Raw genomic sequence first — 26,427 nt, forward strand, 5'->3', positions numbered from 1 at the left:
TTAATGAATTTTGTTTTTTTCTTTTAAAGACACTATAAATATATGGTTGCTAAATTTTTAAGCTTGTATTAAAAAATGTAATTATGAGATAATTGAAACGTATTAAGTTATTTTTTGTAAACTATTAATATTATTGGGATAAATGACTCACAAAAATGTTAAATTATATCATCGATGACGACGTCATAATATTGGACACAATAATTTTAATTTCATATAAATCCTTAGTATTATATAGGCTAGTGATTTGCTTTATACTTTTATACGTATCAGGTACAATTTCACAGCAGCAGCAACAGGTATCCGTTGTGCTCCTGTTTCCAGGGCAACTCACGGAGGAAATGACGTCTGCACTTGTGACGTTACAGGGTGTTTCAAATACTGGAATTTTGTCGAGGGAAATTCCCTTTAACCGACATTCCCTGCAAACAAAGCAGGGAGTAGGTAGCACCCTGTGAAGTATACTTCGGAATGGAACGCAGCTTTACACAGCCTCCAACTTTCTTCTACGCTCATAACGAATGCAGTACCAACATGAGTACACAGCACCCTCTAGCGGGAAAAATAGTAGGTAAAACATGGGCTGAATACTGTACATATCACTGTGGAATGTGACCATATGTTTAGGATCAAATATAAATATTGCTATATAAAAAAGAGAACGTTTATAATGTACTTGTTTTACTCTGATAATATGAGTGCATGGGCTGCATTGGTTAGGATGACTCAATAGATTAAAAAATATGAAACAGAAAATATGACTGACTTTTAGTTTTACCTGTAAAATTTGCAACTGGCTTTATATTATTTCCTTTTTGTCACATGACTTCAGTTAAAAATATAAATCAAATGTAATATATAAATAAAAATATATATATTTTTTCCTTTTACAAGAGTTATGCATCCATGCATCTAGGAAACTCTGCAGTCCAACTGGGGACAATGGGAATAAATATAATGGCAACTATTGTATTTATTTCAATTTCTACAACCATAGCAGGATCTCCAGTCAACATTTAAACACTATGGGCAATTTAGGCATGACTTTGGGAGGAAACTCAGGGAGAACATGCAAACTCCATGCACACAGATCCAGGGCTGGAATTGAACCTGAACCCTGGAGATGCAAGGCAAGCGTATAAGTCCACTGTGTTGCCGCAAAAATTTCTTTAAGACATGTTAACTAATAGATTTGATAGAAAATTTATTTTTAAAAAAAGGTGGGAAAAGATAAAAAAATGGTGGGGATTAAGAGCTATTTTGTAATTGAAATATATTTTCCCCTACAACTTAATTTACATTTGGTTATAGGGCAAGCATACACAAGAAGTACATGGATTATTTGAAACTTTATGGGTAAGACAGGATGCAAAGTCATTATGTCTGTTTTTTCAAGGCCATTATTTGATGAGTAATTGAAGTATATCACCATCTATTAGACCACAACCTGTCTTTTTATATATCTAAAATACTGGTAGTATTACTTGTCTCTGTTTCCTTTTATGATTTTCCAGTGAATATCCCTACTCGTATGCCTTTAATTATATCTATGATTACCAAAAATATGCTCTTGTTTTTAGTATTTGGACCACAAATGTTCTTAGATGGATGGATACCTCGTGTAATTGGAAAAAACATTTTTTACATATAAATGTATAAATATATATATATTTATTACATATATTATTATTTATATATTAAATTTTAAACCGAAGTCACATGACAAAGAGGAAATTTTACGGGTAGACTAAAAGTAAGTCATATGTTTTATATTTTTCAGTCTATTGAGCTTTGATTGTGTCACCCATGTCCTCATGTTATAAGAGTAAATAAAAAATACAAATTTAAACGTTCTCTTTATTTATTCATATAGCTAGATTTGATAAAATTCCCTCTTTACGTTTGTTTTCTGAAAATTTATTATCTACCTTCTGAGACTTCTCATTATTCAGCACAGCCCTAGAGTAAAAAAAAAAAGAGAGAGAAAAAAAATCCGCTTCCGGTCTTTTAGAATTACTACCGGATATCTCAGTAAAATGCTTGAACTGTAATATAATGCAGTCTTTTATTTTAAACGCAGTTGCATTCCAAATTGTGAATTACTGTAAGAATCTCATTTTAAACCGTTAGCATGTCAGATAACTTTTAACGTAAGTTCCTGCTGTAACCATTTCCAGGCGTGCATTCGGACAATTGGGTTGCTAATGCTAATGGCTCAGTGAGCAGCATGTTCTAACTAACTCGTTTAGAAACCTGTCACAGGTAAACGGCGAGGTAAGATTACACGACATCGTTTTACACCGTGTTGCTGCAAATTGTACGTGTTTGCTGCGTTGTTTAACTGAACAGCCAATCGACGTAACGACTCGACTGTCTGAATAGTTAGCCTGCTCCTGACTTTAAGCGTTTGTTGAACGTTTCTTGGTCTAATGTTCGCAGCAGGAGCAGAGGATCAGTACGCAGTCGATGCTAGCAGCTAAACTCTGTTATGGCTTAGACAAACTTGAATAACTTACTTCCAGCAAACATTTATCAAGTGCTAACATTATTAGACAGAGATTTTTTTATTCATAATTTTATATATATATATATATATATATATATATATATATATATATAACGAGATAAGTGTCAGTTTGTAAAGCTTGAAATGGTATTGTTGAGCCTTAAGTGGAATAGACCAACGTTTCAAACTACTGTTTAGTGATGGAGGAAGTGGCAAAGGAAGGCAAGCCGATGTTCAGCAGCACTGAGACCAGTGGTGGACAATCCGGAAGTTTGAGTGAGCCAGTAAAAAGCCTGGATGATCCTCCTGTGGATTGGTTTGAGCCCCTGGAAGAGGACTGTGAGGCCGACGACGATGCACACAGCTGGGATGTTGATGGTGTCAGGGATGCTGAGATGGAAAGTCTGGCTGGAGAGAGTGAGAGAAGTGGCAGTGTAGCTGGGAGTGAGAGAAACTACAGAGGAAGAGGAGGAGGAGGTGGTGCTGTGGGGTATGTTCATGTTGGTTTAAGGTGAATTTGCTATCTAATACAGACACGCACACAAAAAAAATCACTTTCGGCCAAAACATGGTATTGGTGCTAAAAAAAAGTGTCTCACCTAGGTGAAAAGGTAGGGTAAGATAGTATTATAAAACGCCATTTTCCATAATAATTAACGCTCCTTTCCCCTCCAATCAATGCTTTTTTTTTTTTTTTTTTTTGCAAATATGCATACAGATCTAAATTTCTATCGGATAAAACGAAATACATTTGCTAAATGCAATTTCATGCCCTTTTATGTAGTCTACTGTAACTTTTTTAAAATTAAAATCTTAATTGTTATTCAGATGTAACTTGGCCAATTAATATTTCACATGAAAGGATATAAACCTAAAAAATTATTATTATAAAATGCTAAATTGTTAAAATATTGCAACATGAATTTGACTTAGTTACGGACACTACAGATTTATTTATTTATTTTTTGCTTTTTAAATTTTTCTCCCCAAAAAAACATTTTAAGCAACAAATGTTACAGGTCTGCTTCTGGATGCTTGCATCAATTTTAATATCAATACTCATAAGGAAATATGAATCATATGCATTTTAAATTATTATAGTTTGAAGCGAGACAGTATAATGCTGAAAAATGGCCATTTTTGTGCACATATAAAATCATCTCTTCAAAACTGCTAAAGTTTGCAAATTTTTAGGAAAGCAAGATTGGTCACTTTTATGTAGAATAATCTTCATAAGTAGCTTCTTTGACACATTTTCTGTATTATATGTATAACCTAAAAAATTAAATAAAATCAGCAACAATACTGTGTTTTGGCTGTTTGTGAAGTAAAATTATTGCTGTGTTAGATGTTAAGCAAATAAATATACAGGCCCTTTCCATTTTTTTTCCTCTTTAAATAAAGGAAAAGGAAAAGGAAGTGGCGGTTCGGTTCTGATGATGGTTGGCAGGAATGTCCTGTTCTTGGAGAGGGCTGGAAACGCAAGGTGGTTTTGCGTCGTTCTGGCGTGAGTGTGGGACAGAGAGATGTTTACTACTTGAGGTATGTTTGTCAGTTTTATTTGCCAGTAACTTTTCCATGTTCTTTATTATTTGCCTTTAAAAATATGACGGTGTTAATTGGTAATGTCCCTTTAAAGCCCTAAAGGTGACCGAGTAAGAAGTAAAATTGAGCTGCTCAAATCCGTTGGGAATACTGTGGACCTTACCAACTTTGACTTCAAAACAGGAAGTTTTTTTGATGGTCAACCGCCAAAAAGAGGGATGAAGGTATGTTTTTATGCATCCATGACTATAAAGAAAGCAGTTAAATCAAAGTAATTAAAATGTATATTATAACCAGATAATATTGAACATGCTAAAAAAAAATTTCACACAAAAATGTATTTATAGTAAAGTGCATTCACATTGTTGTTAATTTATGATTGCTTATGTGTATGGACTTATTTATGTGTAGATTGAAAGTATGAATGTTTACACAAAAACATTGTCACAAACTATGGAAAAAAAGTTAATATCTCATGCTACCTTTACTTGATAAACGTAGTCATGCAATTTGCATGGATTTTTGCACTTTGATATATGGAATGTACTGTTGTTCAAATGTTTATTATGTTTTCAGTATTAAGCAGATGTTTATCCTTTATTTAGAGCAACTCACAGAAGCACTTTGGAGTCTCTGTCAAAATCATAAAATCATCCTTATGCTAGCTCACTAGGTCAGGGACCAAAATACTTTTTATTTTTTTTGTATTTTTATTTCATCTTAATGTCATTAAAGATATTACCACTTGCTTTTCTGTTTTTAGATATAAAATGTATATAATTAGATATTATATATTGTTTTATATATTTAATAATGAAATATTATTGAATATGACATTCTACTAGGTCGTGTACGTGCATGTTATTCACAAGTTCTGACACGCGTGTCTTTTGTTACACAGTGTCACTGACGACTCCAGACGTTTCGTTGATTTCTTTGTCTCTTGTTTATTTTTAACATCAAAGTACAATGGTTGTTACAGTTTCTTGCATAAATCCACTGTAGTCACGACAAGACGCTTGCTGTGTTCTGTAGCTTCGATAGATTACAGTTACAACAACTCATTTTACTGTATTCCTTTTAGCTTACTGTCTCACGGTCAAAAGCTTGTGTGCTCCACACCTTTCTGTATCCTTCCGTGTCTTAACAACAACTAAACAACTAACGTGCGTGATAGACATGCAGCTACATAACTGTGAGATGATGTCACAGAACAACTCATGACATGATGTCACAATACAAATTATGAGTATGATACTTAATGCTTAATGCTTAACTAATAGACTGAAATAAAATAACCACAACAACAAAACACAAGAATGAAATATGGCCCTTACAGGTGGTAACAAAACATTAAGGGACTAGTTTTGTTTCATGCCAAGAGATGGCAGCACAAAGCTGCATGCATAGTCAGGGAGCGTAGAAGTCAGCGTGCCAAAAGACATCGTCCTGTGTACTGTATATCAGGAGCTGTGCAACTGGTGCTATTCTGACCACAAGTGTTGGGATGCACTTGCAGCTCTTCTTTTTGGCTTCCAAGTTGTTTAGCAATTTAATAAAAATTAAATAACATTAAATAAAATAACAGTAATGTAAACTCTTAACTTTTGGCATGATTATGCAGATAAAACAATTCTGGTCTTGGCTAGAAAATCCAGCGAAAGACTTATTTAGATTATTTAAAGAATTTTTCCTTCTCTTTTTTATTTTTTTTTATTTTTATTAAAACACTTATTATAATAGGAAGGCTGGTTAGTATTTTTACTTATTGACAATTTGGGATAGTAAGTGTGTCTTTAATAATGTGTTGCTTTGCTTATTAGCATTAAATGGCCAAAAAGAAAAGTTTTTATTGTCAATTTCAAAATCATATAGATGTAGTGAAAATTCCAAAATAGCACACGCTGATCAATTTTTGGGATGACTTAAAATATGTGACTTTAATTTTAAACATTAAAAAAACACCACCACCTACACTGTCTTTAAAAATTACCTATAATACTAACCTGTAACGTGAATTCATGAAACAAAATGACATGAGGTAATAACATTTTGGGAGTCAATTTGGGATCCAGAAGATATCTCAACAATAGATTAATTAAATTGCTATGTTGTTACTGCATTAAAGTGTTATAAATGTTTTGAAACTTGGATTAATTTTATTTTATTTTATTTTATTTTAATAAGTTGCTCTTCTTTATATTTTCCATATAGAGGAGGAAGATGGACCACTCTTCCCCAGTTGACTGTGGATTCTCTTCAGAGTCCAGTTTTCACAATGAAGTATCAGAGACTTATGACAGGACCTACAGTCCAGGCCCACCATACAGCCTCAGTCACATTGCTCAGCAGAGGCTAAGTCCGTTAAGTCAAAAGGATGTTTCCAGTGTTCCCAGTCCTGGCACATCTAATGCAACCCCCAACCAGGCATTTATAACCCACCCAACAGCTAAACCAACACAGAATGTTACTTCAAAGGCAGGATTTCTTTCACAGACAAAAGTACCTGCTAAACTGGTGGAAGGAACTTCCTGTATTCCGTCTAACTCCTGTCTTGGGTATGCTTTCTCCAGGTTATATATGTATTTGCTTCTTAAGTTTATGATGTAATTTAGTGTAATCATTTATTTAAAAGAAAAAACTTTTAAAACATTTTTGAGTATTTATTTGGCTATTACTGTTATTCTTTAAAATGGTCTTTCTTCCCCCCCCCCCCAGCATCTGTGCAAGATGTAGAAACTCATTTACGAGTGTAGAGGGACAAACTATGTGTGAAAAATGCAGCAAAGCATGCAATGCCTGTAAGTAACTAAATAATTATTTTTTTTATAAAAATGTCACACAAGTCGTTTTTTATATGATGCCATTTTATCTAGAAAATTACAAATATTTGACTTGTGAAATACATCCTTATTTAAGTGCAGATGATTTTATACAAATTAGTGTATCTCTAGCATTTTTAATTAATGCATTTATAATGTTTCAAATGTTTCTCTCCCTTTCTTTGTGTAGCTAAAGACAACCGCAAAATTACATTTAGAAAGGCAAGTAATCGTAAGTCATTAGTATACTAATTGCCTTGGTATTTTCTAAGATGCGAATGTAAACTTTCACTCTGTTTTCAGTGGCTTCCCTGTGGGTTTTGTCGAGCATGTCAGCTCACAGAGGATTGTGGGGTTTGTGCCAGCTGCAGGAATGGGAAGCTGAACCCTCAGAATCGAAGACCTATTCGCTGTCGTAGGCGCAAGTGCTTGTGCCCATCCCTTAAGGTGCTGATGATTGCAATAAGAGTAGATGAAACGATGTTTATATTATATATTTTTTGCATTTTGGTTTGTTGTCCCTTCATTTCTTTTTTTTTTTCTCTTAGAAAAGAGCAGATGATGTGTTTCCTCTGGCACAGTGTGGTTCAGCAGTCCAAGTATGTATGACTTTTCTCATATTACTGTTAATTCCCTGATTTAATGATTTTAAAGTTTTGAAAAAAAAGAGGGGCCGTTAGATTTAATTCAATAGATTTAATTAACAGGATAAAATGTAAAAAATGTATCAAAAAGCCAGGATAAAATAAGTTGCCTCAGGTAGGGCATCTGGCGTAAAACCTGTGCCAAGTTGTATGCGGATCACATGCTACGCTGGAACAACGAAAGACTAACACCACCATCACCACTATAGAGACTCATGAGATGATCCAAAATTATCCAGAAGTAAATTTTGCATATTTGGTTCGTATTAAGGTAAATATCAGTGTTTGTGATTTCTTAAATATATATACAGTATAAAATAATAATAGCCTTCTTATTTTGTAAGCAGCCTTATTAAAGTATGCAGATTACTTTTTAGAATGCCTTTTAAAGTGCATATTCACTATACATTAAAACATGTAAAAGTAGGTAATTCTAAGACTGAAGAAAAGAAATTTAAAAACGCGTACTTAAACTATAGCCATAGCCTTTTATCATCTACCTAATTGACGGGAATGGAGTTTGCGAACTCTCTAAAAGCATTAAAAACATCTGACTAATGCATCATATTAAAAAAAAAATACAAACAGTGCTGCTCTTTGGAATATGAAACTCGCTTCTGCTAAAAATAAAGATTAAGATGCATTACATTGTCCAAGTGGTATGAAGTTCACATTTATTACATTTGTTTTTTATTATTTCTTTTTTTGTTACAATTCTTTTTCAGCAGTCGATGACAGATCTTAAAGAGTCACAGGTGATGCTGTCATTAATTAATTAAGTTCTTTACTGTGATGATTAAAAATATATATATATTTGTATGCATATTTGATCTATAATCAAATTTTATTCCACAGTACAGTGACTCAGATGATCAGTCACCAGTTTATGAAGAAAACGACAGCGAGGTAAGGTTTATACTTAACAAGGAAAATAAAACATGCTCATCAGACAGACTAGTTGTCTGCAGGACATTTTTAGTTATAATACATAGGCTTTCCAAGTAAAGCAATTGGGCAAGGACTGGCGGGAGATTTTCACACTCGCAACCCAACAAAGTCTTTGTCATAATTGACAAACATAGAACTAGCCCCAAGACCTCAATAAAGCATAAACTGGCTAGTGGTTTTAAGCTAACCAAACTAACATAGAGGTAATTAACAAATTTTGTTAAGGAAAAAGTCTTATTTGCTTTGAACTTAGTGTATTTGCCCTAAATGTCTTGGTTATCATTGATTGATTGCATTACTTGCCCTTCAGGTTGCTTTCTATGAGGTTTAAACAGTAACTAGTTGACAAAAGGGCCTGAGTTTAGTTATTTTATTGGAAACTTTTCCAAAGACCTTCAGGTTAGTTTTCCTCTATCTTCACTCGCACACTTGTGAGCTCGCAATTATTTATTGTGCTGAGGGACATGAAGCTTTTTTAAAAGTTTAGTAAAGTCTTGCTTTTTTTTTTTTAAAGCTTACTTAACATTTAAAGAAATTAAAATAAGCCTTTTATTAGAGAATAAAAGTCATTGGGAGGCTATGACATAAGGGCTGTGAGACAAAGCATTAAAATTTGCCATATTTATTCTTATTTCTTACAGAGCCTTTTATATGAGCACCAGCTCTGTGAGGGGAACAGCCCCCAGAAAGTAAGTGTGTGTATAAATTTTAAACGAACAAAAAAAATCTGATACTACTTAATTCTGATGTAGGCTTGTTAAGGTCTTAGGGCATTGCATCTGTGTGCTTTCTGCAGGGATTGTTGAGGAAGTTTCGGCGCTCTTGCGGGCGATGTAAAGGCTGTGTGGCCAAAGCAGACTGTGGAACCTGTGATTACTGCATAGACAAACCCAAATTTGGTGGAAGCAATAAAAAAAGACAGAAGTGTCGTCAACGTCAGTGTCAAAGAGAAGCTAAGGTAAGTTTTTCTTTCAGCAAGTCTGCAAACTATATTAATTTGGGAAGTTAATAACCCTTTTTTGACACATTTTATATTAATCCAATTTGCTTTATCTATTTTCCGTCATTGTTGATTATTTCTTATTTATATTCCTTAGGGATGGACTACACCTGGAAGACCAAGACTGCATTATACTTATAGCCATAACATCCTGCAACAGAACAGAGAAAAGTGGGACTTTGAGTTCTCTGACAATGAATGTGAGAAGGAAAGGGTATCAAAAGGTTCTGTTGTTGTTGGGTGCTATTTGGAAAGAGACAAGCATCGCATCTCAGATTACAATGGACAGGTAGGACAGGAGAGTCCACTGAGCACTAATTTCTCCTAAATCAGTACATGTTCTACATTTTAGCTCTTTCAGCTCTATTTTAATGTTCCTAATAAGCAGCACCCAAACATTTTTCATTTTAAACGGAACCATGTCTGACATTTCCATGTGCGTTCAATTTAGTTATTAACTAGCTACAAAAAGTGCTGTGCTGTTAATAAATAGCTACAAAATACTGCGTTGTTAAAAACTTAATGAAGGTTTTGCTAATTACATTTAAATGCATTCCAGAGGAATCAAGCATCTGTAATATTTTCATTCAAATTTAATACAGTTAAAGCGTGGATTATGAGCATAATTTATTCTGAAAGTGTGCTTGTATATCAAAGCACTCGTATATCAAAGTGAACTTTTCCCATAAGAAATAATGGGAACTCCAATGATTTATTTCACATCTAAAAAATATTCATATAAAATTATTTATACAAAATATAAAGTAAAAATAAACATAAAAAAAAAACATTACCCGTAGCTTTAGTGATTTAGACCAGACAGGAGAGGAGGAAAAGGGGACTACTGTCTAGGACGATTTTTTTGCACACACACACACACACACACACACACACACACACACACACACACACACACACACACACACACACAATAATTATTGCTTTTTGACAGAGTGAGAGACTCTGGAAACTGGAATCTTTAACAAGGAACGTCTCTAATGACACTTCCTTATGCCTTTTTTGTGGATTTCATGGAAATGTGACATTACACTGCTACAGCCTTTAAAATTATTATTTTTTCCCTTTTTTGCTTCACGAGGGCTGTTGAATAATTGGCTCAGGTCGAATCACATGTATACTATGTGATCTACAGTACTCGTATATCAAGACCCTGGTCGTTTAACAAGTTAAAATTGATTAAAAAATTTTGCTCGCCTTGCAGACCAAGTTACTTGCAAAACTGAAATAAACATCTTAAATATCAAAAATTCTATTATGTTAATCACAACAATTAGCTTGGCTGTATAATCCAACTGGAATAAATATTAGGAAAAACTGCAGCAGCAAGAACAAAATGGAAGGAATTAGAATACAATTTTTAGAATAAAGTGCAAAACTTATAGGAAAAAAATCATAATTATCAGATGAAAAAAAAAAGATTTTGCTGCATCATATCAACAGGTCAAGTCTTAGGAATATTGCAGCAGCAAAAATCGCATTGTCTTTAAAATAAAATCTTTAGCAGGAATAGAATCCGTGTTAATGACGCGTCTCATTTTATGCTATTTTAGGTTACGGCGGGTTCATGGTCCAGTGCAAGCTGTGGAGTGGATTATGGATCGGTAAGTGGATTGGTTCACGTTTGACACGTCTGTCTACAGCGATCATAGAGGGCAAAAATGCAATAGCAAGGAGCAATGCAAACCTGGTGTGTTACATGTTCACAATGCACGGTTTACACGAATAGAATGTGGAACATAATTCCACCAGGGGTGGTATCAGTTCGGTTTGTTTCAGAGTGGTCTGAGTTTGTTTAAAGCTTTCGCATATATGCAACAAAGGCTGACTAATTGCTCTAAGGCCCTTTTGAGGGCTGGAATGAACCAAGTCTGAAAACACACTAAGATGGATGTCAGACGGCAGTAGAAGTAGTCTATCCCATTAATATTATGGTGTCCAAATCCACCCTATGCTGACGATATCCAGTTTCTTATAAGTGTTAAGCCCTTAGATCCTGTTCTCCAGTGATTCTTACTTGCTGTCTCCAGGACGCCAGGATGTCAGATAACTATCTCAAATTAAATGCTGTTAAGTCAGAGATTGCGGTTGTAGGATCTAAATCGGTGCTCGCCTGAGAGAGTCAAAAATCGAACTTGCGATGTTACACAGAGAAAAAACGCTAAGCGAGAGATAATTAAAGTTTGTGGTTGAGGTGCGCATTAAAAGATGGGTGCTAGTGAAAATCACGCCAAAGTTTTTAATTTGTGTTGAACAGGGCAAACCACAGCCATCAACTCCTACACGTAATTTCTACATTTAGATACAGTATGTTCTGATCTCTACCTAAAGGGGTTACACCGAGGAGTAAATCTGATTTAGCAAGTACTATGCCGTGTTTTGGCTTTTATGCAACTGTTTTAAAGATATTAACTGACCGACTACACAAGAACACATGAAAACGGCACTTTTTTTTTTTTTTTTTTATATATGGTTCAGTTTACAACATAAGAAAGTGAGTGTTAACTTGCAGGGTGATGAATGTGAGGGTGATTATATTCATACTGTTAGAGCTAACGGTCAGGCTTTCATATTCAAGCGCACAGTGTCCACTAGCTTGAAAGCTAATACTGTAATGTACCTATGTAATACCAGTTTGGAACTTCTTTATTTGTGACTGCCATATTCCACACACATTCACAAAAACCCCCACCTTTGCTCCCTTTTATAATAGGAGCCCAGGCTTTCTCCCAGCACAATATAATGTGTACACTCTTAAGCTGGCAGGTATTTAGTCGATACAAAATAACGCAGACAGTTTAAATATATGTTTATTTATGGAACTTGTCGGTGTGCAACAAATTTATAACACTGTTAATGCAGCAATATGGGGCAGCTTCATCCATGTCTTGCTAGCTAGATGCAGCGTTGTTGACTGTGAGAGCTTGTTGTTTCTTTGAAGTCAGGTTAAACCAACCGGTGTGTGTTGCTTTAACTGTGTGCCTGAGGTGTAATAATGGTATCAAATTATGGAAACTCTAGCATTTCCTAGACTGATTTGCCTAAAGAATATCACTGATTATTTCTGTAGCTATGCAGCTAGCTAGTTATGCAAAGTAAATTTAGTACCAACAAGCCTACACCTTGTATGTATGGATAGCAATATCCACATAACAGTAAAATATTAACATTTTTGGTAAAGGGGTGGGTATGGGGATCTTGAAATTTGTCTGTCAGACAAATGCTTCAAGTTTCTCTGAATGGCTAACATGACCAATTAAGAGACTATTAGGTGGGATCTGGTAGAGTTTTATTAAATGTTCCCGTGACTTCCTTCATGTGGAATTTAATTGCACACTTATAAGCGCATTTTTTAAAAATGAACAACGGCGTCTGTTGAATTTTGGAATTAATAAAAAAAAAATTCTGTGTTACTGTGAAGTGCACAGAATGATGGTGTGAGACAAACTGCACCCTAATAAGCGTGTATTTAAAAAATGTACAGCGTCATCTGTTGAATTTTGAGCTGAACTAATGATTTTTCTATTTAAGGTTGATATTTTTTATTTTTGTACAGTATATTAGTGATATATGGGCATTGAATATTTAAATTTGAGCTCGTGTACTCTCTCTGTGGGCCGATTGCGATGAACGCCCAAGTACTGAAGAAACGCATGTCTTAAGTTGTCGTTTAAAGTTATAGTTTATAGTATTGGTTAATTTCTGTCTGCATTGTGTTATCATCTATTTGTCATCATGTTTTGTTTCTATAGGATGCAGAAACTGAGACGAGCCAGTCACATTCTGAGGATCATCTTTTGCATCTGTTCTATGATGAGTGGACTAAAGTGAATGACAGAAAACGGAGACACTCCCTAGCTACGTCAAATCATACAGAGGAGATGGATGAGGATGAAGTGGAGCCAACAGTGAGTGCAAAATACACAAACTACATTTAGGTCCATGCCTATGGGTTTCTCTTTATATTTCAAACTTAAAATTGGTGTTGAACCACCAGTGCAAACAGACTTTTCTGTGCTAAATAAGGATGGATGTTTGGAAAAGGTTAGTTACGAGATCAATCCAAAGCTAAATTTTAAGTAATTGAAAGACCCAACACAAATTTTATTTTAAAATGTCTTGATACTTAATGAAATGTATGTGGCTATTAATATTTGTAAGATTTCCTGCAAACAACACAGTGATAGGAATTTTCTATTCAGTCATCCACTTGATTTTACTCTGACTACCATTTGCCTTATTTGCGCCCTGCGATAGATTGGGAACCCTTTATTTATTTATTTTTATTTTTTTAACAGGTTTATTTTGGGAAGAAAGTGGGGATCAATTGTTACATGTTTATTATTTTTTTATATTCTGTCTTTAAGTAAAGAACATATATGAACTTGTTCATATATAAACTTAGATATACTTTTTTTTGCAGATCACACAGATCTTTAGCTTGGGAGGTGATGATGTTGTTGATGACGGCCTGGACCTGGAGCTCCTGGAGCTCTTAGCATCCCTGCGTGACGCTCCACTGCCTGTTTTATGGTGTGCCGTGCTGGCTGAGGGCCCACTCCTGCAGCTCCTTCAGTGCTCCAAGCTCTCAGCCATGGCAGACACAATGGTGCAGATTGAACCAAGCTTTCGTTACCATATCAGTGTTCAGGGACAGCCTCTGCTTCCTACACACTGGCTGTATCATGCTCACCCAGCCCAACTCACCTCAGTAACGCAGGTTGTTACCCTGTTAGAAGATCTTGAGCGTTACCATGTGTGTCAAGGCTTTAAAAGTGAGTCTCCGTCTGGCTCTGAGCCTGTTGTCCAGGTCCGGGCAGCCACCTGTGAGTTCCTTGTTGTGCCAGAGACCCAATGTTGCGCCAGGTGTAAGAATGCACAACAAAAACACTGAACATACAGTACATTGGTTGTTTACTACAGGAAACATCCCCTTGTTTCTACTAATTTAAATTGGTCTCTAAGTAGCATCAGGACCTAAACTAGGACCAATGGATGTTTCGAAATCCTGAAAGCTGAAAGAATTGCTTTATAAGAAATTAAAAGAAAAAAAAGGTTACCCAGTGATAATGAATAATGCTACTACAACTGTGCTGCACAGACTACATGCAGTGTGTGGTTCTTACCACGATCATTCCATTAAAAAAAATACTGTATTGATTACTCATAACATTTTCAAATGAGGTACATATGCTTTGATTTGTTGTAATTAGGACAATATACTTGTTCTGTCTAATATTACAGAGGATGTGCATGGTTTGTTTGGTACGATTTCCCACAGTGTATATTAGATCATCCAAAGCGACCAGGCAAATAAATTTATTTCTGTTTGGTTAATGTTGTGTGCATTTGGGCTCAAACAATTATTAGATTTCTTTTATTTTTTCCCCCGCGTCCATGGAAAACTTTTATTTTAAAAAATAGGCAATGTTAAATGCGTTCAAATTGCTGTTAGGAATGTACGTTATCATTTTCTTTTTTTTTTTATTTTTACCATGAACATGCTGTATCTTGCCTAATATTGTGCAGGGCAGTAATAATAATAATAATAAAGGGCAGTGGTGGCTCAGTCAGTTAAGGCTGTGGGTTACTGGGTTACTGATCATAAGGTCAGAGGTTCGAGCCCCAGCATTGCCAAGTTGCCACTGTTGAGTCCTTGAGCAAGGCCCTTAACCCTCTTTGCTCCAGGGGTCCTGTAAGCTGGCGGACCCTGCGCTCTGACCCCAGTTTTCTAATTGGGATATGCGAAAAATTATTTCACTGTGCTATAAAGTACATGTGACGAATAATTGAATATTCTGTTCTGTTCTAATGTGTGCTACTGTTTTTTGTCAATTAAAATAAGTTTTCTGCTTTTTACTCAGCAAAGATATGTTGTAACATTGGTTTTACAAATGACACTACTGTACACTAAGGTCACATTTTTACCTTTACATAAGAGCACCTTACTAGGTGCTAATTATAACTTGTCCTCCATTAAAAATTATTTTTATTACTCCTCAAGACATTGATTTAAGAATTCAACAAGCTACAAAATAATTCTGTTGGAATAGCTACATGAGCTCAGCTTGCTGCAAAGACAAGGCCTTCAAACCTGTCACCCAATTCCAGGGATGGGGGAAGTGAAGTTTCAAGCAGTGTGTGTGAAAGCGGAAGCGTGGCCAGTGGGTGGGTGTCTATAATGGGCTAAAAAGATAATGATAACCAACCAGCTGTCCAATTCATGCTGCACTCTAATGTCTGCTTAGTGAAAAATAAACTGGAGTACTACAGCGGACAACTCGATGTGAGTCTAGGGACTGCTCCATCTTTGTTTTCATGTAGTGTCCTTGTTTTTACTGAGATGGTGTTTACGGATGATGCGTCACAATTCAGCTAGATGGGCTAGCCTCGTTTTATGCCAAGAGAAACGCAGCTCTGTGTAGAAAGGCCCTAAGTGATGATATGTGTGTTTTATATCAGAATTAAATTATGATAGAACTCAGAAGTAGAATGGTAAAAATTGTATGGTAATTATTATGGTTTAATAGTAAAAGTAAGAGCATTTTCATACTGTATGTACTGACCAGATTGGGACTAAAGAGCTGTGTGGCCATAAAAAAACACTTGTTAGTGAGGCTAATTAGAAAAAGGGTTTGAATTTGGAGCATAAAGACTGGACTTGGAGCAATTGAAAAGGTAATGTGGCCTGATGAGTTCAGATTGACCCTATCCCAGAGCAGTAGGCATATCAGGATAAGAGACACGCATGAAGCTTTTTAGCATTTGGCCTTTGTACACCACCACATTGACTTTAAAATGAATCACTCAAGATGAAGTCAAGACGTTCAGTTTTCATTCAAAAGTGGTTTGACCAAAGTGTGGCATTAACTACTCAGGATTTGCAGCAATTTTCATATACAGCTACATGTTAATAAACATGGCTAATAGATAATGGAACAAGGTAACAATTACAAATGTGGATTTTTCTACCTTCATTCTTGGTTCCATTGGCAGCCATACGTGCCATCATTATGTTTGACAGATGATGTGGTATTCTTTGGATCATGAACGGTTCCTTATTTGTGAGCCTCAAAAATGGGTGTGAATGTGTCAAAGTGGACTTAATTCCTAAATAATGACCTTTTTCAACCCCCTTCATTTAAAGTCTTGAGTTTCCTCGCGTCTTGATTATTTAGTTTCAAATGCAATGTTGTGGTGAACATATATACTGGGCAAAAAAAAGAAACGTCCTCTGACTTTCAACTGTTTTTACTTTCAGTAAGCCTAATGTGTAAATATTTGTATGAACACTTTTTAAAAGAGTCAACACCATAAGACATAAACTAAAAATGTTTCACAATGTCTCCCTGAATGAAGGGAGGCTCAAAATCAAAAGTACCAGTCAGTATCTGGTGTGGCCACCAGCTGCTTGAAGTACTGCAGTGCATCTCCTCCTCATGGACTGCCTATTGCGGACAGTCTGAGCACTGATGGAGGGATTGTGTGTTCCTGGTGTGACCCGGGCAGTTGTTGTGGCCATCCTGTACCTGTCACGCAGGTGTGATATTCGGATGTACCGATCCTGTGCAGGTGTTGTTGGACGTTTCATTTTTTGCTGAGTATACAGTAAGGTCAATAAGTATTTAATCACCCTGTGATTTCTCACCCTGTGAAGTCCTCTTACTTAGAAATCATGGAGGGGTCTACAATTTTCAGCAGAGGTGCATTTCCACTGTGAGAGATCCGGAAATCACATTGTATGATTTTTTTTAACAATTTATTTGTGAATTAATGTGTCAAATAAGTATTTGATCAGCCAGATTTCTGACCCTCAAAGACATGTTGTTATTTTGCTTTTAAATAGTACAGTGCACAGAAATGCACCTATGCTGAAAATTGTAGACCCCTCTTTGATTCCTAAGTAAGAGAACTTGCGAAATCACAGGGTGATCAAATACTTATTGACCTCACTGTATATACACACACCATATTATATGCTATACCAATTTTGTTATATATGTTTATCATGTCTACAATATTATGTACAAAATCATTCAGTATTTCCATATATAACTTAAATATTTATAAATAAATAACATTACAGGAGAATATATGATGGCTGTAAAGAAAAAAATATATAGTACAAGACAGACCAGTTTTCAGATGGAAACAAAAAACCTAATGTACACTCCTGAGATTTGTGTGGGAGATAATTCCTCCACCTGTTTATGTTGCTGTTAGTTTTAAAATATCAATCAGTTAACAAACTACTTACACGGAGAATTAAAGAAGTTTTAGACACCATGCAGAGCTGAATGAGGTAAGTCAGGCTTTTATTGCAGCAATAAGAACCCAGATGAGCCAGACGAGCAATGCTTTGGATCAGATCCCAAGCAGTGCCAAGATCAGACTGAATTAACAGTAAAAAGCACGCTCCTTTTATACAGTTCATGACAGGGGGGAAATACCCAGTCTCCTCCCTTGTTCATTCTTCTGCTGACCACAGCAAAATATCAACCTATTATAATCCATTGTTCATCAATAATTTTTTCCATCATAATTACAACTCACTATTTGACTCCTCCCTGTGCTTATCTGACGTCTCCTATGCTCGAAACGTCTGTCCATTATAATTTATTTTCTTTAATAATTATTTTCTATTATCTTTACATTTTTTCATATCTTTTTTTTTTATAAAAAATATAGGGGTGGCGCTTGTTTTCAAGGCTTTTTCTTTGGTTTGTTCTTCATTTCTCTAGAGACCAGCCATGGGTAAGCATCTTCTTTGCACTATTTTATTTATATGCCTTATTTTACCAAATTCAATGTTTTTATACATTTTATTCTATTTTATAGCTAACTGCGACTTCTCCATTGATTACTTCATCCCTTTGGATGATTCGGACAGCCAGGGCAGTTCAGATCGTGTTCCTTCTGAGGAATTTTATTTCTGTTGATGCTTTTACCCTGGCCGCTTATGTTTTGTATTTTATGTTGGGCTTTTATACTTTGTATTTTATATTATTACCATGTCATAAGACTGGCTCTGTGTCTCTGATTTTTCTATTCCTTATCTGCCCGTACCAGTCTGCCCACATGGCCATCTGCATATATGCCTTATCTTACAGGGAAACTCCTGATCCTTTCAAGTTTGATTTCAAGTGTACAATTTATTACAAAATTCCTCATACACCTCGTTAGCCCCTCTCCCCCCATTGCTTGGTCATCCATTCCTTTTATGTTTCTTTTTATCTGGTTTCTAGTGCCTGGTGCTTATCTAGTGTCTGTCACCAGATTATTTCTTCTGTCCTTGGTTTTTTGTTGGTTGTTCCAGGATTTTTCTATCCTTCCTGCTTTGCCCTTGTTTTTTTCTATCTGTTGGTTGTTCCTGGTTTATTCTACAGTTCTCAAGAGACAGACCATGAATAAGCGTCTCTTTATTTGGTAGATGCACATATTAGTTTATTTTTGTGTCTACTTTTATTAAACTCAGTATTCTTAAAACTGATTGTGTGTCTTTTGGATATTTGTCTATATTCTTACTTAGACATGTGTACATGTATCCAACACTTGTTTCAATCCTTCATTACGTTGCTCGAGTCTCTGCCACGTCCGACACCTGGCACTTTATCTTGTCTTATTTGGGTCACTCCAACCATCCCCTTACTGCTATGTTTTACGACCTGTCATACTCCCTGTCTGCTTTTCTCACCTAACCTCCATATTATTTCACTAAGATTAATATTATGTTGATTAATATTATCATATTGTTACATTGCTGCATACACAAATATATTTAATTAAAATATGCTTACATTTGCATAAAAATAGAAAAAAATATTCTACAGCATGCTAAAAGAACCTTTTATAAAGAGCAATAAAGAGCAATAAAATAAACAGTCAATATTTGGAGTGAAAACTCATTGTTTACATCAGGAGTCTCGTGCAGTTGAAAAGTCTGGCGTGCATTTGTCTTCCACCCCCATTACTCTGATACCCCTACTTAAAATTCATAGGAACCAATTGCCTTTAGAAGTCACTTAATTATTAAAACACATGTGTGTTTCATATCATTATAAATAGAGCTGTTTGGTTTTTTTGGTCTTTTTTGCATATTGGGTACACAGGAATAATTGAGATCATCAAACTAATTCCAATATTACACAAAGATAACCTGAGTAAATGCAAAATGCACTTATTAAAGGCGAAAGAACTGTCCAAACCTACCTATTACACATGAAGTGTGATTTTTAGAAAGCTAAATTACAGTTTACTTTCCAAGCCCAGGCCTGATTACTGCCAGACTGCCAGTGAAGCATGCTGAAAGATCAAAAAAAAAATTTTTTTTAAATAAAGTTTTTTCTCAGAAAGAAGGCAGTGAGTTCTTTTTCACAGCACTGCATACTGTATATACAGTTATGGTATCACTAACAGGACCAATTAACAATAATGGTATCACTCACAATTTTTATGACTATTCTTATTTATTGTGTACTTGTATAGTCTGAAAAAAGTACAATAAGTATTAGTTTTTTATATATATAAATGTGCTCCTATAGTGTATTTTTATGGATTATTGTTACTAGTTATGAGTTAATTTGCCTATTTCTATTTATCTATTCATTTATTTATTTTTAGAAATGTGAATGTTTCACTTGGCTGTATCTGTTGACTTGTTCCAGCCATCACCTTAACGGCTGTGCACTTATTATTGTCACTTCCCTGAGGCGTTACATTAGTTGTAAACTTATTTCTTGACAATTTGTGTTCAATACGTTAAAATGTCCTACTTAACAAAACTTGGCCAAACTCAGTTAATACAATAAACGTGCTAAACGAGTTATAACCGATTTTAAAGAGACAGGTCATCACACACATTCTGGGTGTTGTTAGTTTACCTGATTGTTTTTTTGTTTTTTTTCAGTTGTAGCCTAACTGTTTCAAAGTAGAAGGTGGAAATTTACTAGAGAAACACAATCAGAGTGATTGAAAAGTGAAACGTCTTTTTGAAGCACCGCTGCAGAAAATTGAAGCTGTTGGTGAACCAATGAAATGAGCGAGCAGCTCCCGCGGAGACGAATCATTCCTCCCCGTCTTTCCACCTCCTCCTACTTTCTCGTTCCGCATTTTTGCAGGGGCAGCGTGATAGGTCTAGCCGGACTGTTAAACCCTGTTTACGTACAAATTTAAACTCGTGGCCAATAAACGTCAAGCAAACGCGGCCGGTAACGTTTAGTCACCTAATACTGTGTCGGCGTAGGGATAGTTAACATTTCTGTTCAGCTGCATTAACTGAACGGACATTTTCTATGATACTGTACAAGCAAAACTTTTTCAAGTAACGTTATGGCTCTGTCGCAGTGTCTAGAGGATTCACCGGGCTGGAGGAGGTCAGAGGTGATAAAACAGGATTCAAGCCTTAAAGAATTATATAATGAAAGGCACCGACTTGCGCTGGAAACACTGATTTCTGAAGGAATTGACGCATTTATAGGCTTCCTAAAAAAAGAGAAAATCCCGAATTTTCTCTCCGATGACGAGATCAGACAGATCTCCCGTGCCGCGGTTGTACCGAGATGCGTTTCCTTCATTGGGGATGATTTACATTTAGACCATTCCAGCACCTTGGACTGTTCTTCTGTCACGTACTTCCCGGATATTTCCGACCTGGAGCCCCCGGTTTTGGAAATCGGCTGGCCCGCTTTCACTGCTGGATCGTTCCGTGGAGTCACGCGTGCTGTCGCATACTTCCAGCCAAGTTATGGAGAAAGCATTTACAGCTGCAAAGAAGCAGCAAGAAGGATGATAAAAAATGCAAAGGAGGTAATAGTCACATTCCAATTCTATAGCTATATTTACTGAGCTGTGTGTGTGTGTGTGTGTGTGTGTCAGGGGTTTAGTGTTTGTGGCAGGTTAGTCTGTCTCTGGACCCTGGAGTGTTTTCCCACAGGTGTGAACTATACTTGTGGTGGTAGCCAGCGGAGCTAACCGACATTACCTGCAGCACACAAGTGTGTTTCTACATACAACAAATACATATCTTAAACACAATACTTTGATTTGTTGGATATTTCTATTAGTTTCACATTTCAGAGATCCAGCCTACAGACACTCCCCTTCCATCTACCCAGAGGTGAAGAGTACAAAGATGGCACAGTTTTCACAGAGCATTAGCAGTAGCCCTCCAAACCCAGAGCATTTTTAGCCTTTTTGCAATACTATGTTTTTATAAACATATCTAGGCTCAGGATTGTGCAATATGAAGCACATATTTTTTAGCACAACCTAAGCAATATGATAAACTAAATTTTATTTCTTTTTAACCAACTACATAAAAGAAATAGGCAAAAAAATAATAATATAGCAGAAGCCCTTTAAAAACCATTACACACAAATATAGCATATAGGATGTTAATTATCCTTAATTTAGGGAGATCCTACTGATTATGCACTTCAAAGGGGTTTGTTTCATGTTCAAGTAAAGCTGGCTATTAAACTTTAATACTTTTACGGCACAGACTGAATTGCTTCGATATCATCGATCTGTACAAATTTCAATACCAACAGTCATGTAAAAGTTAGTACCTCCTCTTTTAATTGTATTTGTTTTTGTGTAAAAACATTATAAAAATCTGATTTTAATTTTATTTAGCATTAGGCAATACAGCCCTATATAAACAACAACAACATATAACCTTTTTTCACTGTGCTATTTTTTATTTAACAAAAAATAAGCCAAAAATACAACCTGAATTAGGAAGTTGGAACGGCAAAAATGTTTAATCGGAGAGATTTAAATCTTTTATCCACTAAATGAGCTCATTTTAAATTCAGATAAGTGTGTGTGCCCTGCGATGGATTGGCACCCTCTCCAGGGTTTACCCCACCTCATGCCGTGAGTTTCCTGGGATAGGCTTCAGGGCGAGAAGCAGCATGTACAACTTCAGATGTGTCACAACATGTTCAAACTTTTTTGGTGTTCTATATTTGCAGCTAAATCAACAGGCATTTTTGTTAACTAATGGTGTTCACTGGATTTATACAGTACCTAGATATTTTTATCTCAGCAACGTATTGCAGTCCATATTCTGTGTTATACTGTACCAGGATCAGCCACATGGCATGTTTGTCAAAAAGAAAATATAATTTAGAAGGTTATAGTTTGTTTTTGGGCCGACATGGCAAAAAGTACAAAAAACGAACAAACAAACATATTTTTCTTCTTTACTGCAGGTGATTGCTATAGTAACAGATTCACTAACAGACTTGGACATTTTCCGTGACCTGCATGAAGCATGCACCAAAGGTCATGTCCCTGTGTACATCCTACTAGACCAGACATCTGTCCCAGCTTTTCTGCAAATGTGTAACAACCTTAATATGCGACTTGACGACCTCCAGGTATATTTATTGCGATTTTCCCTCCTACTTAACAGTTACATGTACAATGTTTATCGCAGAAGATCTGACTATGGCTGTCTCTTGTCCAAAGATTTTAGTTGAAATCCTTAATTAAACAATTTTGCTACTTCTTTTTTTAAATCCAAAATTATTTGTTTTAAAGCACATGAGAGTCCGGACCCTAACAGGTTCAACCTACTACATGCGATCTGGCGCTCGAATTAATGGGAAGGTTCATGAACGATTTATGTTGATTGATGGAAACAGAGTGGCCACTGGCTCCTACAGGTAAGGCTCAAACTCAGTAAATATTTAATTTTAAACTTTTTACTTGGTCAGTTTACTTTGGTTTATTTAATATTACAGAAGAAAAAATTTAACATAAATGTACTCTAAACATAAAAAAAAAATTTATTTAGATTGAGACTCAAGCCATGACATCAACATGAACCAGCAAACCCATACACATACAGTACTAATTCCCGTTGCTAACCATGATAAAAGTCCTGTTTACTTTTGTCATGTTCTACAACTGCTAATAACTTAAAAAATATTTACTTAATAATTTAGTTACGTTAAACCATATTATATCACAATATTATTATAATATTAAAGATTAAAGTATAGTTATTGTTGAATGTCTACTTATTAACGTAGGGAAATGACTTCGGATATGTAAAAGGATTTTAAGTAAAATCTAATGCCATTCTATGTGCATAATTACAATTAATTGTGTTAATGCACAAAGACAGTGCATGAGTAGCCATTTGTGCAATCAACCCAAAGAATTTCTATATTTATTTTTAATAGGTCTAATTGTACTACCCCAGTTTTTGAGCTATAATTAAGTTACTAATATTAAAGATAAAGTAGGCATAATTTAAGTTTCTTGACAGCTTTTTCTGTTAAACTAATCAATTAAACTAATCATATCCATCATTTAGCAGAAGTTTTACAGAAACATTTACAGAAGTTTTGTACTTTAAGTTGGTAAAGCATTAATAGAAAAGACAAGTACATTGGATTTCTTTTCTTAAATTTTGCATTAGCATAGTAAAGAAAAATATTGATGAATAATTTCATAAGTAAATACATTTTATATGAATTTATAAGAGTTAAAATTAAATTATTCTATATGTGTATACTGTGTAAGACATTCAGACAGAAATATAAATCAGTTTTTCTTTAAATATAATGATAGAATTTACTGATTACTGTCCTGATTCGCTGCTATAATCAGATTTTTTTGTGCTTTTTCCACAAATCCCTTTGGGCAATATAGACACCCAGCTGTAGATGCATTTTTAGTGTTTTAATCATGGGTAAAATACAAATTAATCAATTTATCAGGCAAGCCAGTTTACTTCTGATATAAAATTGCCTAGCATGACCTTAATCAACAGCTCTTGGTGTTACATGAAGGGTACTTTCACACTAGGCACAATTGCTTTGCAATGTCCTAGAGGTCAATCTTTGTCCCCACTCAATATTCCCTCTCTACCCTGCTTTCTCTGGCACATTAAAGGTAGTACGCACGTCTAGTAGGTTGTTTCCGTCCATCACAAGAAAGAAGCATACAAGGAAGTCAAGTTGAGTGGTTGCAGTTAAGTAGGCTTTTATTGTAATTTCAACCATATACAGTTCGGTACACAGTAAAACGAAACAACTTTCTTCCAGTACCAAGGTGCAACAAACATACAGTGTAAATTAACAGAAACTACTAGCTAACTAAGATCCCTACTGTAAGATCAGTGTTTGCACGTGGTAAACCGTTTTGTTATGGCAAATTAAAATTATTATTGTAATATTCAACTAAATTAAATATTTAATCCATATTAAATTCTGAAAAAAGTGTCAAGAATGCGCCTCCCACATGCATCCTTACTTTATCAGCTGTAGTCATAAACAGATTACTGAGGAAAATGGCCCATTCTAAATCGCAGTCCTCTTCCGTGTTTTGGTACAGTTGGTCTTTCATATTTGGTTTGAGCCATGTCTAGGTACCTTGTCCAAGACTCCCTTTTTGAAGTGGATTTGAGCATGGTATGCTAATTTGTGCTCACGCAGGGTAGTGTTTACACTACACAAACATAACGGACTTGGGGTCAGTTGTCCCTTGATCTGTACCTGAGTACCAAGTGTGAAAGCACCCTAAATATTGCAATACTTTTTTTTCCCTCATTTCAATTTTCAGGAAAGATGTGTTCATTTATTTCTTTATCCTTAGGTTCAACTGGACTGATGGTAAGCTCAATAGTAGCAATCTAATTGAGCTATCTGGCCAAATAACAGAGAAGTTTGATGAAGAATTCCGCATCCTCTATGCTCAGTCTCTTCCACTCAACACAAAAGTTGTCACTAGTGTTCAAAACGGTGGCATCTACGACTACCTGCAGCTCAAGCCAAAAACTTCCTCTTCCACAGCTGCGGTTTGTAAACCATTGTGGCTGACCAGTACGCCCAACAAAGCACACAAAGAAAGGGAAATTGAGGGCAATCCAATATCTGGCACCTTAACTCCTAATGGCAAGCAGACGAGGTCAGATTTTAAACATGAACTGAATGCTGCTGAAGAAAACCTTCCAAATGGTGAAAATGCTGATGTGTCTCCTAGCACTTTAAACATGGACGCTATGACGCATCCAGCTATCCTGTTTTGCCACACCTCCACACAAACCAGCTGCCTAAATTTAGATGAAATGATGCAGATAAAAGCAATCACACCCTCTCAGGATTCTTGCACCACAGCACTAAGCTCTTCCAGAACAAACAGCCCCAGCCATTCATCTTCCTCTACGACCAGCACACCCAAGGCTGGTTCTACTCAAGAAGAGGGTCAACACTGCTCATTCATCCACCACAGTGCTGTCCTTACAGACAGCAACTTGAGGGATAGTGTGTCTAAACTGATAAAAGAACGCCATTATCATTTCTCCATCATTCGCTCGAAGCTGGAAAACATGAGAATATTGATGTCCCACAGGAGGGAACTGGCGGATATTGCAGGTTTGCATGTGGGGTACAGGAGTCAAGCTGAAGGCAGAATGCCCCACGGTGTGAAGGACAGTATGTTGGTTGGGACCTGGCCAAGGTCAATGTGTCTGCCGTGAAGCAATTTTGATACTGGAATGTTTAGCTTTACATTTGTAATCTTTCAGCAAAAAAACTTTGTGGAGGGTTTTAGCAAACAGTGCTTGTTAGTTAGGTTATTGCGGTTGGACAATGCCTGGGAAATATTGCAAAAATAGGATTCAGATTTTAATTTCACAATTGATTATTACTGTATTTAGATTTTTCCAGTCTAACATGATGGAATTGGATTATTGCACAAATTATTGAGGATATATATCACAATACAAAAACCTCACTTTATGTACAAGTTGGTCCCGTGATATAAATCTTGTGGTATCTTTACAATTACAGTATACTTGTACAATTGTACAATTACAAGTCTTTTGATGTGAAACTTTACATTTACGCTGAACCTAAAATATGCAAACAGTACACTTATGCTAATAGCATAAACAAATGTTTCTACAAATAATATATAGCAATGTATTT

At 35.7% G+C, this 26,427-nt stretch overlaps 2 protein-coding genes across 4 annotated transcripts; both read left to right on the forward strand.

The window, feature by feature from the left end:
- The first annotated feature begins 507 nt into the window (after window positions 1-507).
- mbd1b (methyl-CpG binding domain protein 1b) lies at window positions 508-15,478 on the forward strand. Of its 3 annotated transcripts, none has more exons than XM_053484677.1 (17): window positions 508-567; window positions 2,705-3,017; window positions 3,911-4,048; window positions 4,146-4,275; window positions 6,266-6,609; window positions 6,770-6,852; window positions 7,064-7,095; window positions 7,177-7,320; window positions 7,422-7,472; window positions 8,243-8,272; window positions 8,373-8,423; window positions 9,107-9,154; window positions 9,262-9,423; window positions 9,563-9,754; window positions 11,037-11,087; window positions 13,236-13,391; window positions 13,907-15,478. In XM_053484677.1, the coding sequence occupies exons 1-17, from the start codon at window positions 522-524 to the stop codon at window positions 14,375-14,377; spliced, it is 2,442 nt and encodes an 813-aa protein (XP_053340652.1). In that variant the 5' UTR covers window positions 508-521; the 3' UTR covers window positions 14,378-15,478. The 3 variants fall into 3 exon arrangements, with proteins under 3 accessions (XP_053340652.1, XP_053340653.1, XP_053340654.1); XM_053484678.1 differs by having other exon boundaries at window positions 2,705-2,996; XM_053484679.1 differs by lacking the exon at window positions 508-567 and adding an exon at window positions 2,013-2,274.
- Window positions 15,479-20,700: 5,222 nt separating this feature from the next.
- Window positions 20,701-26,238, forward strand: fam83d (family with sequence similarity 83 member D). The gene is made up of 4 exons (XM_053483695.1): window positions 20,701-21,288; window positions 22,699-22,866; window positions 23,030-23,154; window positions 25,094-26,238. Exons 1-4 carry the CDS (start codon window positions 20,812-20,814, stop codon window positions 25,974-25,976), a joined length of 1,653 nt encoding a protein of 550 aa, XP_053339670.1. The 5' UTR covers window positions 20,701-20,811; the 3' UTR covers window positions 25,977-26,238.
- The last annotated feature ends 189 nt before the right edge of the window (window positions 26,239-26,427 follow it).

This window comes from Clarias gariepinus, chromosome 23 (genome assembly GCF_024256425.1).
Source record: "Clarias gariepinus isolate MV-2021 ecotype Netherlands chromosome 23, CGAR_prim_01v2, whole genome shotgun sequence".
NCBI lineage: Eukaryota > Metazoa > Chordata > Actinopteri > Siluriformes > Clariidae > Clarias > Clarias gariepinus.